Below are 14,784 nucleotides of genomic sequence, written 5' to 3'. Positions count from 1 at the left end.
TCATCTAACAATCACACTCGCATACATTTGTCGTGAATAAAAATGAAAACTGCACACGTTTTTCATTCAGCGAATTGCAATAAATATTTTTTTTATAACGTTCACAAAACAACAGCTTTTGAAAAACAATAGAAAACGAGACGGGGGTTTATTTTGCACGTTATATTATTAAAAACGTAATCGCTTTTAAGCCTTTTATTTGGAGAAGTATTACTTTATGATCCTAGCAGCTTTATGTGAATACTTTTCATTCATATATTTACTTTTTTAAGAATTGCAAATTAAAATTTTTTTGTCTCTTTTTTTGTCAATATACTTTTGACTTCAAACTATCACCGCTTCGCGGTCTTCCAATGAATGTTATCCTATCTGGTTAATCTCATGTTTTCACAATGGAACTACAAAGTTTCTTGAAGGTTTTTGGTATTAATCTGTATAGTTTATCGGATTATAAAAAAACACACAAAAAACATTTTGTTACAGCGATATTAATACATCTTTCTAAATCAATGAACAGATTTTCTATATTTGCTCATCCCATAATTCCGTTACTAGGCTTCTACCACTATATCGTTCTAACAAAAAACAACAACAGAGCAAAGGACAAACGATTTCTTCACACTTGGAAAGTTGCCAATCAACTTAATTAGGTCGTAAATAGGTTAATCTATATTTAGAGTAATTAGCGTCCTATAAATATCCGTTTAAAAAATAAAATAAAAATTTCTCTTAAACCGACAAAATTAAAACTTTATACCGATGTATTACAGAGCCACAATTGAAAGTCAAATATATACACATATCACAATACCCCCGCGTACATTTGTTGTAGTTATCAACAAGACTTTCCAGCTGCAAAAACAAAATACTACGCAACCCTGATGATGGCAGATGGATAGAACATCTCCAACTCGTTGCTTTAAAAAATTTTCTATACTACTCTTTTTGTTTTATTGTGCGCCTTATTTAAACAAATTAAGCGGTTTCTTACTTATTCTAAAAATCTTAAGAGCATGCTGTAAAAGATTTTAAGACTGCGCGCTACTGGTTAATAAATTTACTTCTTTCATATTCAATATCTCTCTGTTTAGCAGTTCTTACAACCACAACCGCGTGTCTTTTGTACGCATGCTCATTTCCAAAAAATACAACGTAGCTTGTGGTCAATTAGGTTGACTAATGCACAACACACAAAACGGCGACAACATTGTTACCTGAATAAAAAGTATTCTCTAAGACAACTTCATTATTCTCATGCTAGCCTAAAACACTATGCCATCGTCTCTTCGCGTACAAAAAAATTACTTAACACGGAATATACTTAAAAACACAAGACACACAAGGGATGTCCTACAAAAAAAAACATGGCGATCATTATGTGACTTATATATTTATATAATTATTTATACAAAAATACATCGTTATATATATACAAAATAACAAACTAAAAAATCTACAAAAACTTTTCAGCCATTTCATACGTCACTATGAGGTCGCTTCGTTAACACGTGTTTTATACCGATAGTCAACAAACGCATAAACTCATCAACATTAAAAGCGTAATTAGTAAATTTTGGATGCTCTCCAAGTGTAGGGTGGTGTCCCTGCAAATAATATTAAAGCCAGAAAAACTAGTAAACTTTCATCGTACATTACTTTGTTATAAAGCATATTGTGTAATGGTCGTTAGTCTGTAAAAAAAAAACCACAGGAATTTGCACGTTGCTACTTCCAGCCATCATTTCACATTTATAGACGGCGAGTTTTAAAGTATTATTAATTTTACCTTATCTTGTTGAAAAAGTAGTTCCTTGTGTTCCCACGTCAAATATTTTAAACCTCTGGAACAAAAATAAAAATATAAGTACCGAAATGTATTAATTAAACACATATAAGCTTATCAAATTTTTGACCAAATTTACTAAACGAAACGAAACATTAGGAGCTTAATAATTTGGCTCTTAAGTGCAAAAAGGAGTCTCTAATACAAAAGAGAGTGACATTTAAAAACACATATTTGTTGATGCACAACGATACCACAGTACATATCAACGTTGATTTAAACTGATTGTTCGAAAATTTGACTGTTAGGACTATACTACACAAACGGTACGATCATAAAGTTAGTCAACATTAAGAAGCACATTGTAAGCATATTTTAAAACTAAAATAAGACTTACGCATACCAATGCTGGGACAAAATACTTAAAATGCTATGCTTAAAAAAAGAGTGTATGTCTGAAATATATAAAATGTTAAATCCAGTTAAATAGAAAATGAATTACCTCAGGTGTGCCAAATCTTTGTAACAGCCAGCATCTTCAGTGTTGTAACTACAAAAGTATTTCATTTAGATTTTAAAAAAAACAACGTATTGTCCATTCACAACTTCAACAAAATAATTCACGGATTTTGCAGATAAGAAACGCACTAATTTTGTGGATGATGTGATAAATAGACGAGTAACCAACTAACCAACCAAATCGTCTATTTAATCTAATCAACAACTACCATCAAAATATTCGTTTTTACAGTTGAAGTAAATCCTTCAAAGTTCTTGGACACCAATTTGACCATCAAAGAAAATAAAGTCATCACATCTGTTCATCGAAAACCAAACAAGTTACCTACACACTGGACTTCAAATATCCCGAAGAGATATAAACGAAATGCAATCAACGGTGATTTAAGTAGATCGTATCGCATAGGAATGAATTTTGATACAGAAAAGAAGCACATCAGAGATAAATTTAACCATGCTGGTTTCCTGACGCTTCACGGATAGTGTAATTCGTCAGTTCGAAGAGAAGATATAGCCTCAGCCCAAGGAGATTATTCCGGAGTTCCTGTTCAAGGAATCAAAGGAGTTTATCCTTGTAAAGATTCCTTTTTCGTAATTCAAATGAACAATTTCTCTAGAAACTAAAGGATTTTACAAACGACAAGATCGATATTGGCATAAAACGGATGACAAAGAAAGTCAAAAATCTTCTTCACGTCAAGGACAAAAATCCCCATCAAGCAGGCAAAATTTACGGAGGCGTATGCACGTGCAATGCAAATTACATTGGTGAAACAAAACGAAATGTAGGGACACAATGGAAAGAGCACGAAAGTATCAACAAAGATTCGGACACCGCAAAACACCTAAGGGAATACCCAACACACGCTGTCAATTAGAAAATTTTATTAAATGCACCAATTGACACAAGAACACGAAAAAACATTAAAGCGTGTGTAATCGCCCTCAAGAAGCTTACCTTAAACGATCAATTAGACTCACAGCGACTCTTCCTCTTTAGAAATGGTGTAACATAGATATCATCAGTAAAGATAGTTACCGTCTTACCATAGAGAATTACCTTTTCTTATTTTCAATTTTTTTGTTATCACCTCTGTGTATACGTATGTTTTTTAACTTGTATATATGTAGCATATCTGGTTTCTCATTTTATTGTAACATTTATAGCACTGATATGGTTTTTTACTGAAAAGCTTTTGCTTAATATATATATTTAAAAACTGTTGTTATTATTTCATTTCATAACTAAATGGCTAATTGTAACATACTCATAGTTTCTCATAAACTACTCACATTTCAAACAGCACTCCCCAATCAGGTAGAAACAACGAGTGTGTCAAGCCAGCACCATGCATTCCGATAAAGATGTCCGTGTTACGCGAAATCTGAAGGGAGATAAAAACAATACTCAGATTTGTTATATCTTTTTCACACCAGAAAAAGTTAGCATATAAATGAAATACCTTTAGCTGTTCCAAAAAATTCATTTCCCTAAAAAATACGTAGAAACAATAAACTAATACTATGCCTAAAATAAGCAACGAGCTGAATATCGGTGCAAATACAATACCAATGCTGGTTCAGATAAAAAAAGACTGAATACCTGTATTTATAATCAACAGGTGTAACTTTGATTCCCTTCACACGAGTCATAGCACCAATCAACTAAAAGAGTAAAAGGTATAAAGAATTGATAAGGTTGATTTACACAATCGTTGCAATGATGAACTTAAACTTAAAGAACATAAAACCGCTGTTGTCATCTACACGTAAATATTTATAATCTATTTAGCTCACCTCCTCTTCGTTAATTATCTTCCTGTATTTTGTACTTCGCTTAAGCAACGTTATTCGAATTGCATCCTCCTAGATGAGCATTGAACAGATTTACAATTGTTAAAATGGTGATGTATGATTGGTTTATTTTTAGTTGAAAAAAGTAGGACTGTTTTGCACATACTTCATACTCGCTTCGTGTGATATTCAAACGATGTAAGACATGTTCTGAAAAAGCTTTAAACAACCCACTTTTACGACAATGTTGAACCTAAACATTTATATAACAATGATGACAGTTACTAAAGATAATTTTTGAGTGTTCACCGTTTCACAAGGTCAATCCTTGACTTTTCCTAATATCCTTCCTGTTTTTAATAAACAATATTGCCAAAAGTAAAATTGTGTCTTACTTGAAAGATATATATATGGGTCGCTGACACACCGGAAAATACTAATAAATACCAGAATACAAAGACTTATACAAATTAGTCACAACTTCCAGAGGGCAGGACCCTTTTTATAGAAAATGTAACACTTTGACTTAGCAGACCAGATCATTTTCTGATCAAATCAAAATTTTTCTTTTTCAATTAAAATAAACTTTTTGATCGATCGGATAATCAGTTATGTAAACATGACATCTGACAAACACGCTGACATTTCAGAAAAACTTACCAATGGAGTATTATAAAACAAACCATAAACCATTCTAGGAAGCATTGCAAACATGGCATCTTTAAAACAGACCTAAATGTAGACAGTAGAAGTATTGTTTGCACTAATTTGACTCTTCTTCACAATGTTCTCAATATATTTTCCCGCTTGACACTGGTGATTTCAAGTAGCACGATAAAGAATTTAAAGAAAACGTTTTATGTCCACACAGTAGAAAGTACCTGAAACTAAATAAAGCACCATCAGTTGTGACATTTACCTTTTTGCCAGCAAAATCACTTAGTCGTTTTAAAGGATGTCTAGTGAAAGCATTCCAAACTTCTGGAAATATATCACCGTATGGTAAGCTAGACTATAAAAAGGTAGATTGTTTAGCTATTATTATTATTATTACCATGTGCCCAGGTTGGCCTTTTCAGTTCCTAATGGAACTGTTATTAATGAGGGTCCTGCGAAGGGGATCCTAGAGCATCTAAAGCTCCTATTTGAGCTATGGAAGACGTGCAAGCACAACAGTCGTCTTAGGGAGTTGTCTAGTTAGACAAGCTAGACTATAAAAAGGTAGATTGTTTAGCTAGTCACCGGTCAGCCATACAAAGCTAAAGCAGATAATCTCAACTAGACAACTCTCTAAGACAACTCCCTATTCCCATGCCGAACGTTAAGCAAAAAGGATGTAATAAAACTTTTATAGACTCTGGCTAAACACAATACCTTCCCCACTGGATGCGAACGCTCTACCACTAAAGCTAAAACAGATAATCTTTTCCCCAAAATGGCAATAATGTCATTTGCTAGATTTTCTTGGATAAATAAGCCATACTCACAGTATCCCACATAACAATAAAGATATCAGTTGAGAAGCTTCTATTTACATGCTGTGATGCGTACAAATTGAGAAAATCACAAAAGTGATGATACATATTTACACCTAAAAAAACGATGCACGTCCTTTATGTATGCTCTCACGTATTTGCAGGTACAACAAAGATGCATGTGCATTATGTATGCCATTGTTAAAACACTTTTATTATGCAGTATTACATATATATGTTGTTGACATTTTTATTTTCACAGTTTAATAACAAGTTAAAAATATAACACAAAAAGTGTTTATACCTGCATCAAGTTTCATAAATATTGTTGGCTTTGTTACAACTTCATCACAGGTTTCATCAACAATATGATTTTTTTCTGAAGTTGAAAACGTGTTTAATTCTGCATACCTTAAAATAAATACAGAACATAATGAGAACAGGAAAAAAACGCATACTGTTAATTTGTCTATCCACATCAAAGTTTGTCATTCACTTATAGAGAACAATAATATTTATTCATTGTTTTACATACCAAGACTGCAATTCTCCTTTATGCTTCACACCCTTTTGGATTAAATCTTTATTTATGCTACAGGAACCACTAAGCTCTCTTTCATTGAAAAAATTTTCATGGAACCTAAATATAAAATGTAATATATATGTAAATATCTGTAAATACATATATTTTACTGAAAGCTTGAATAAAGGTCACAGTTCAAATTTTCAATACATGAACTCAACGAATTCAACATACCTTTCATTGATTGAAAAATCTTTCCTTCTGAAGTCCATATAGAGATTAGTAGCTGCACAGTAGTCCCAATTTTGACTACATTTTAGGGAGGAATCAATCTAAAACAAAAACAAAAACATTTTTTCAATATTAGTAAAAGATGAATAAATAAATAATATATATGATATAATATCAAAAAAGAACAATACATACCTCATTTACAGGTTTACATATGAACTTCATGGTGTCAAGCCTTTTCTTAACATAACCAAAATCAGCCTGATTCCAAAACACTAGTTGTTGCTCTTCTAATGTCTTGGCCCTTATTTTGAAATGCAAAGTTAAAATGATAAATGGTTAGTTTTTTATAATATTGAACCATACAACAAAAACCTAAAAAAGCCTGTGTTACATATTTGTTTTTAAATAGAATCTAAAAGGAAGATACTAACAAATTTGTGAAATCTCTCACAAGAGGTTTTTAAACATAAGATCTGCTGGTCCTTTTGAACAAAATGTTACAGTTATACACACAATTTTTATTTCAATCTAGTTGAAAAAGACCTTGAAAAACATGCTCATCTTCCATCAAGTTTTTAAGCTTCAAACATTTCTTTAAAAACATCAAGGACGTGTTATGTAAGTCACATGATAACAATATTCAGTATCCAGTCTGGGTGAAAGAATGAGAAACTGTGAATATCTTTTAAAAATGAAAAATGACTTGACAGTTTGTCACACTTTTAAAGATTGCTTTAAAATGTAATAAGAACAAAAAAATCAGTGAAAATTTAAACAATGAATTGGGAATGAAAGATAACTACTTACCATCCATGATGAATATCGTCACACACAGGATAAGAGAAGTAATCTTCAACTTTGCAGTCTTTTTCGTATCCCCAGCATTTTTTCTGATGCTATAATATTTTGCAAAAACTTAAGTTAAAAGGGCAAAAAAAAACACAAAAAAATTTTTTATGTTGTCAAAAATGAGTGGTATATATATTTTTTAGACTTTTTCCAAATTTCCTAATTATGTCAAACTCAATTAAAGAGGTTGATACTAAAAATTATTATCATGATAATTTGATATTCTGTCTGAATATTCTTATTTAAGGAGCATAAAACCATTATAAAATTTTGGATGACGTCATAATTATTATAATTTATGAAAGTCCGGAAAGGTGTATTAGAGATATGCCCATAGCGACTCCAACAATAGGTGGGAGATGTATCAGGAAGTATATGTTGCCACTGAGGCTATCTATAGGACTAAAACACTAATTTACTTTTCATTGTTGATATTTTCTTATCTATATTATAACCGTATACATCTGTCCAAGCAAAATAGTAACCGCAATGGTAAATGCAGTTAATAGAGGACGAGCTAAGCCATGGATTTATCCACGGGTAACCGACTAGTTATTTAAATTATCCAGAAATTCAAAGGGGTTGGGGGGTCGACGTTCTGAAATTTTGCAAAAATAGGGAAATTGAAAATTTCTAGCTGAACTGGGTTGAGTGAAATAGGCTGTTCATCATCATCATAATTCTCGGCTTAACATCCGTTTTCCATGGCGGTTCCATGGTGGTTCCATGGCGGTTGTTGTATAAAAAGGGTGGGGTTGCTCTATATGCCAGAGTAAATTATTGCTTTCTAGATTAACTACTTTAAGTAAGTCAAATCATTCAATTTAGCAATTGCTCATTTTTTGTACTGTTTCAGTTTGCAGTCAGTTTATACTTCTTTCTCTTAAAAGTTACATCCTATTTATTCATTAATATATCTAAATTCATGTATCTGTCTGTCAAATGCTATTACAAAATAGCATTTCAAGTTGACAATTGTGAAAAGATTCAATAAACGCAGTACACTAAGCTTGTGGCAATTTTTAAAATTGGCAACACTAGAAAATTAGAGAGACTTATCTATGCATTAGAGACCTTGCTAAAAGTTTAAAAATATCATGTTTTTTTAGTCACCCTTGGTGGCTATAAAAGGCAGATAAAGTAGACAAATGGGATTAGCAGAAGAAGAATATAATTATCTAGAACTTTTTCTCACTATTAATTTGTTATAACTATTTAACATTGCTTATTGGTGGGTTTCAACAACAAAAAAGCACTTTCTGATGTTTTTGAATATGAGTTCGAATTAATAGGGTGTTTATGTTACATATCCATTATAAGCTGAAGATAACAGCTTGACCTTGGGTGGGGTGGGGGATGGGAGTAGTCTTAAAAAAGAAGGGTGGGGTTCCTAATAGGGGGATTGTTTTAAAAATAGGGGGGGGGTTCTGATATCTCTGCCAATTTGTTGTAAAGCATAAAATCACTTTTTTTCTCCAAAATATTCTGTAATTACTTTTAGTATTTAAATCTTTTAATCCAAGCCACCCACAAAATTCAACCCTTTAATTCCTCTGGCCATGTGGGAAACTTGAAAGATGAAGTTGCAGAGAAATTTAGTTCTGGAAAAATTTAGTTTTTTTAAAGTAATAGTATATATTGAATCATTTATACTTTTTTATAACCTCACAAATTCAAAGTGCTTCTTACCTGACATGTGGCTTCATTGATATGACATTCTTGTAGATCTTTTTTGTAATATTTTAAATGCTCATGGGGAACATTATCAGCACCAAGGACAAACACCTTATCGTAGTGATAGGTGAACTGAATTATTACCAGAAACAACTCAACTAAAAACATATCATACAATGGTTTCTCAAGCATGTCACACTGTTGTATATTTAATATCTATTCCACTAAATGTAACAATCATGACTGTGCTGCACTGCAAATGGAGATATAAGCATATCTAAACCGATAGGCAAGGATTTGAATATTCTAAAAATGCCAAATTTGTTAGTTTGGCAAAATTTGATTCTTTATTTGATTTTTAAGCAACATATATAATAATAATATCTTGTAACAAATCTGATTACAAAAATAGTTAGACACAAATCAACACAAGGCAATTGACACAAACACTCATTGAAACGTGCTTAAAGGTTACCTCCCGCTAAAAATCAAGTTGAGCTCATATGAAAGATCTTTGAAAGTTGTCTAGAAATCTTTTTATTTTTTTCAAAAATCTTTATCCGTTCTTGAGATATTTGTCTTAAAAGTAGCGCTAATTATGCGAAATTGTAACGTCATGAGTATGCATTAAGCATAATTATGGTAACTAAATAAAAAAAATTATGTAAAATGTTCAAAACCCGTCAAAGTGAATGGCCAAAAAATATTTTTAACTTTATATGGCTTTTCAAAAATGTTAAATTAACTCCCTTGCAGAGCATACTCATGACATCATGCATAATTAGTTAATCTTCTTAGTCCAAATTCTAAAGAACCAATCAAGAATTTTTTTAAAAAAGAAGCATGGGTTTAACCATTCCTTTTATCTATTGTTGTCTCAAATTACCAACTCCTTTACTCAAATCTTCACCTTTCAAGTATTAAGTCCATGAGGTGACACTAACCAATACTAGCTATATTTAAGGTGTGGCCTTACCTTATGCGAATAAGATTCCTGTATTGTTAATTAGGCAGCTAAAATTTTCCACGAAAAAATTACAAGAATACTGTATTTCGCAGCCATATTTTGTTATTCGTTTTAAATGTACGTCAGCTGTATTTTTAGCCTCCGTTTCAAGTTCGATTTTTGTCAGTCAAAGTCGTTCAAATTGTTTTCGCTAGTATTGTCGTATATTGGCAGGAAAATATAGCACTGAGTAGCGCAGCGCAGTCACCTATCGAAATAACATTTGGACGTAACAACCGTAATTTGGAGGACCGCTTAAAAGGTAAATGTAGGATTTTGTTGAGTGTCGAAGATTGTTCGTGGGTTGTTTGGTTTATTTTTTACAAATTTACCGACTCCCTGACTTGACTTTCGCCTCTTAAAGTGAGTCGGTCAGGTGACACTTACCAATTATATTTTTGAGGGTGGCCTTAGCTATATGGTGAAGGTTTTGTTAAATCACTTGCAACATAATAGCTCTCGCAAAAAGATAGATAGATGTTCATATTTTACATGGCTAGCCTCATAAATATTAAGGGATATACCCTGTCTATTATTTCCAGGAGGGGCCATGGCTTTGATGAGGAGTCCAGGGTACAGTACTGGAATCAGGACGCCTAACATCGTGGATCACGTATCATGCTTCGCGCACGATGCTGTCGCGACAGTAAATATTTTTAGCATCGTGAAGGTCGCAATCCATTGTGGGGTCGACTTTCACGATGCATCGTGACTTTCGCAATCCATATCACGACCGTCATGATACATCTTTAAACATTATAAAAATCACGTAGTTAATGTCATGAGAGAATAGCGCAATTAAATGTGAATAATTGTTGTTGTTTTTTTTAAATCAAAAATATTTTCATTGTTGCAAGCTTTTTTCTTGTTTAGACTCTAACGTATTTAGTTGTTCTACGGGCAAGAATAAAACATTTTCTTATCCCATTTCGTGAAAAAAAAGATTATGAATGCTGCATATTTTTCTAATATCATTGAAAAAGATTTTATGATATTAATTATTTTTCCTAAATGATATTGACTAAGAAACTTAAGATTTTAGCAAGCAGCATAATTTTAAACATATATTAATCATAACATTAATAGAACACTTAACTTTTTTATTAAAATAAATTTTGTGTTTTATTATTTTAAATGGGAAAATAATAACTTGCTGTATAAATTTCGAAACAGCCTAAGTATAATCTGCTGTATATCTTTCAAAACAACGTAGGTATATTCTTTATAACTTTCGAAACAGCACAAGAATAATTCTTGCTGTACAGCTTTCAAAACAACACAAAAAAGCTTGCTGCATAACTTTTGAAAACAAGTTTTTAACATGCAAGTATTTTTATCTTTTCACCTTGAGTACTAGTTACATTTTTTTAGTGAGACAAATTATTATTATTTTTCCTTCACAACTAAAAAATATAAATTGCGTGCGTTATGCAAAAATACATAGAAAACGGTTGTCGTAAACCTTCGTCCGTTGTTACTTTTTTATTATAATTTTTTTGTTGTTGTTCCGATCATACGTTCTTATTTTTCAATGAACTTTCATTAAATTGGACATTCGCTAATTTAACATTCACTAATACAAGCAAAACATAAATAGAAAAATATGCTTGTTGTAACACCCTTCCCCGCTGTTTTTTATTTATTTGTTGTTCCGACCATTTATACATTCTTGATAAAATTATTTTTATTTCGCCGAGCGACAGACCGTAAACTACTATCTACTTTGCGCATAGAACAAGTAATTAAGTTGGAGTCACCTTATTAATAAAATCCAATTTCTAATAAAAATACAAGATCATTTGTGTTGCGCATGATACGCACTCACAATGTTAGGTATCCTGATTCCAGTACTGTATATTATGCTCATTTTGAGCTATGCAACACAATCAGACAACTCTGTGCAACTTACAACAGCCCACACAGTTTGACATCTCCCCAATTTTCCTCACATGGCTTGGGTTACCCTGGGGCTATGGCAAGATAGATAGATAGATAGATGTGCATATTTTACATGGCTAGCCTCACAAATATCGAGGGATATACCCTGTCTATTATTTCCAGGAGGGGCCATGGCGTAGATGGAGAGTCCTAGAGTATTTAATGCTCATTTTGAGCTACGCAGACCCAATTAGAGCCCGCGCTTTACTAGACAACTCCCGGCAACATCCAACGGCCCACACAGTGTGCCATCTTCCCAATTTCCCTCACATGGCTTGGGTTAACCCGGGGCTATGGTAACATTCACTCGCCCGTGTTGAATCGCCGTCAAGAGGAATCGAACCCCGGTCTCCCGCACAGAGTACGAGAGCTATAACCACTAATCTACGGCGCAACATTTACTTGTCCATATTGCCAAGGGGAATTGAACCGGTCTCCCCCACAAAAAGAGTCACAAACCACTAAGCTAAAAAAAAGATAAAAGGGCTTTCGACTTGCAGGGAAAGGTGTTGTATAATAATAACTAGCGCGCAAGCAGAAAGCTTATATTCGGATTGTATTGTATCCTTTTCTCATGCTCATTATAGAATTTTATAAGCTACCTACAAATTTACCACGTTAGCTAGCATTGAAAACATTGTTTACGTTTTTGCCTGATGAAAATGCGGACTTATGGTGTTCCGTACGATGTCATTCATTGTACGAAGTTGGGCTTTTTTCCCGTAGCGCTGAGAGTGACCATCCTCGTACAAAACTGACCATCTTCGTACAGCGGTGAATATCGTCAAAAAATGAAACTTTTATATTAAAATAATAACTTTTTTGAAATATCTTCTTTTCTTTTAAGTCATTTGCAAAAAAAACACATTCGTTTTACGATTTGGATGCCTCTTTGGAAAAATACTTATATGTATATATATATTTATACTTTGTTTTATATTAACAGAGAATAAGCAATGATGTTTTTGAAAAATGGTACTAGTGCTCGTAAGTATAAATTTGATCTCTTTGATTCAAATAAGGTTATATCAGGTATGATATTGTTATTGATTTTTTTATTTACCTTTCCATGGTTTTTATGGTAGTGACCTTTGAATTCGAATGCTATATTGAATTTTCGTGCGAAAAACCTGTAAATCACCCTTGTCCCAAGTGCCTTTGCGTGGCTTGTACGAAACTGTTTGTGTAAACATAGTTTTGTTAATAATTGAGTGAGAACGGAGAAGAGCACTATTAAGAAGAACAATATTATTTTTTCTAACCTTTTAAGTTATTTCGATAAAGGAAAAGGTAGGTAAATTTCGAATCCTTTTCGAGTGCTTTTTCGAACGCACATTTTAAATTTACAATGAAACTTTTAACGCGTGTTTTCATGTTCAGCACAATGGAGACTGAAAAGAGATACATACATGGAAGAAAAATTTCAGGAATGGTTGGAAGAAGTTGAAAGGACTAAACGGAATTCCGTAATAATGCCCGAACAGACTTATAAAACAATGGTGTATTTTCTATGTGGAAGAATAGACAACGTTCCACGTGCTATAAAAAGAAAATTGCGAAGAAAAAAAATCCAAATGATGAGTTATCCTGCACTTGGTATATCGGATGTTTTGTGCTCTCCATTTCCCGATGTAAGAACATTTTTATATGTTATCTAATTTTGGAAAAACTAAAGTCACAATTATTTTTTTATAAACATTTATACTTTTAAGAAATTTTGTTTCAGGCTCGGCATGGTCCATATGGTATTCTCAATTTTTGGATAGCTTCGGTCTAGATGTTCTTATGAGCTTAAGTTCTTAAGAAAGAAGGTTTATAAAATTGCCAACTCAAATAATTTTACGGTCTTTTAGGGCGATTCTCTTCTAGGAAAATATCGTCGCGTAGCAACAGACCGACAGATGTTTGACATTATCAATAGAGTACACCGAAGAAGTTGGTCACCAAGGGGTTCATAAAACGTTTGAAAAGGTATTAGATTCTTCGAACAAACCTCGTTTGAAAGTAAGAGTCCACGGAATATGCGTGTGTCACTGATTTTTAATTGCTAACAATTTTAGATAGCACGCACCTATGATAACGTTACTAGAGACGCTGTTGGTGCTTATATAACGCTTTGCACAACTTGCTGTCTGAAATCCAGTCACATAAAGAAAGCTCCATTGAAGGATTATCAATACAGGATTCTTACAGTGTGTACAGGTATTTTTAATACTTTTTCACTTTGTTTGTGCTAGTTAGTAGTTTTTTGTTACATTATACATGTCTTTCTTTAGATCGACCTGATTGCTATGTTATCCAAACCAGATGGCGATTACAACTACATTGGCCATGTCATGGACCATTTTAGCAAATTCAGGATATTATTTCCAATGAAAGGGAAATCAGCAAATGAATTTGCTTCAAACTTTTTTAGAAGTTTTTTAGCGACTTTTGGGTTACCAAAAATTTTGCACTCTGATAACGGTGCCGAATTTATCAATCACGTAATGGATGCTGTAGCCGTGATATGGCCGGGTGAGGTGTCATTTGTTCATGGGAAACCGCGCCACTCGCAATCTCAAGGTTTGGTTGAACAAGGAAATAACACCATCCAAGTGATTATTAGTGCAAGAGAAAAAGAGTCCCAAAACTTCAACGTGGTCAGAGTGGCTTCCAGAGATTCAATGTAAATGTAGTTATATCTATATCATTCTCGTCCCCAAATATCTTCAAATTCAGGCCCAACTGGAGTCATCACCAATTACATTCGGATGAAGTACCCGTGCGAATTCGATATAGGGAGATTATCATTAAACCGCATTCAGTTTTTGTTGGTGGAAATTATTGATAGAGTAAACAAAAAAGCGGTGTAAAGACCATAAATGATAATATATAGTAGTCTTCATCTGTGGCTTGGTATTTTAAGTTGTACGAAGTTGGTATGGTTAAAAAAAATTCAACTTAAGTAGAAGAAGTGACGTTGGCCCAACCTCGTACACAGTTATTT

General features: G+C 32.9%; 2 protein-coding genes across 3 annotated transcripts; one reads left to right on the top strand and one right to left on the bottom strand.

Moving 5' to 3' along the window:
• Window positions 1–1,371: 1,371 nt before the first annotated feature.
• LOC130654524 (EGF domain-specific O-linked N-acetylglucosamine transferase-like) lies at window positions 1,372–9,505 on the bottom strand. 2 transcript variants are annotated; one of them, XM_057457133.1, is made up of 17 exons: window positions 8,867–9,505; window positions 7,136–7,224; window positions 6,521–6,629; window positions 6,329–6,426; window positions 6,107–6,211; window positions 5,876–5,982; window positions 5,584–5,687; window positions 5,016–5,108; window positions 4,757–4,828; window positions 4,263–4,349; window positions 4,100–4,168; window positions 3,906–3,967; window positions 3,766–3,793; window positions 3,596–3,687; window positions 2,286–2,333; window positions 1,787–1,841; window positions 1,372–1,691 (listed from the first exon to the last, which is right to left on the bottom strand). In XM_057457133.1, exons 1-17 carry the CDS (start codon window positions 9,041–9,043, stop codon window positions 1,653–1,655), a joined length of 1,434 nt encoding a protein of 477 aa, XP_057313116.1. In that variant the 5' UTR covers window positions 9,044–9,505; the 3' UTR covers window positions 1,372–1,652. The 2 variants fall into 2 exon arrangements, with proteins under 2 accessions (XP_057313116.1, XP_057313115.1); XM_057457132.1 differs by having other exon boundaries at window positions 1,372–1,604; window positions 8,867–9,319.
• A 2,979-nt stretch (window positions 9,506–12,484) lies between these two features.
• LOC130654525 (uncharacterized) lies at window positions 12,485–13,955 on the top strand. Its single transcript, XM_057457134.1, has 2 exons — window positions 12,485–13,426; window positions 13,649–13,955. The coding sequence occupies exons 1-2, from the start codon at window positions 13,205–13,207 to the stop codon at window positions 13,751–13,753; spliced, it is 327 nt and encodes a 108-aa protein (XP_057313117.1). The 5' UTR covers window positions 12,485–13,204; the 3' UTR covers window positions 13,754–13,955.
• The last annotated feature ends 829 nt before the right edge of the window (window positions 13,956–14,784 follow it).

The sequence above is a fragment of the Hydractinia symbiolongicarpus genome, chromosome 8, assembly GCF_029227915.1.
Source record: "Hydractinia symbiolongicarpus strain clone_291-10 chromosome 8, HSymV2.1, whole genome shotgun sequence".
Lineage (NCBI taxonomy): Eukaryota > Metazoa > Cnidaria > Hydrozoa > Anthoathecata > Hydractiniidae > Hydractinia > Hydractinia symbiolongicarpus.
The sequence above is the reverse complement of the archived record's forward strand: the minus strand, read 5'-3'. Positions and strand labels throughout refer to the sequence as shown.

Excerpts from the sequence above, each read along its gene's own strand:
- LOC130654524 (XM_057457132.1), bottom strand. The coding sequence starts at position 9,043 with ATGCTTGAGAAACCATTGTATGATATGTTTTTAGTTGAGTTGTTTCTG. Across the intron at positions 5,983-6,106 it reads AAAGGAGAATTGCAGTCTTG|GTATGCAGAATTAAACACGT; the intron begins GTATGTAAAACA and ends ATTTATTTTAAG. Across the intron at positions 4,829-5,015 it reads GTGATTTTGCTGGCAAAAAG|GTCTGTTTTAAAGATGCCAT; the intron begins GTAAATGTCACA and ends GTCTACATTTAG.
- LOC130654525 (XM_057457134.1), top strand. The coding sequence starts at position 13,205 with ATGGAAGAAAAATTTCAGGAATGGTTGGAAGAAGTTGAAAGGACTAAA. Across the intron at positions 13,427-13,648 it reads TGTGCTCTCCATTTCCCGAT|GGCGATTCTCTTCTAGGAAA; the intron begins GTAAGAACATTT and ends ACGGTCTTTTAG.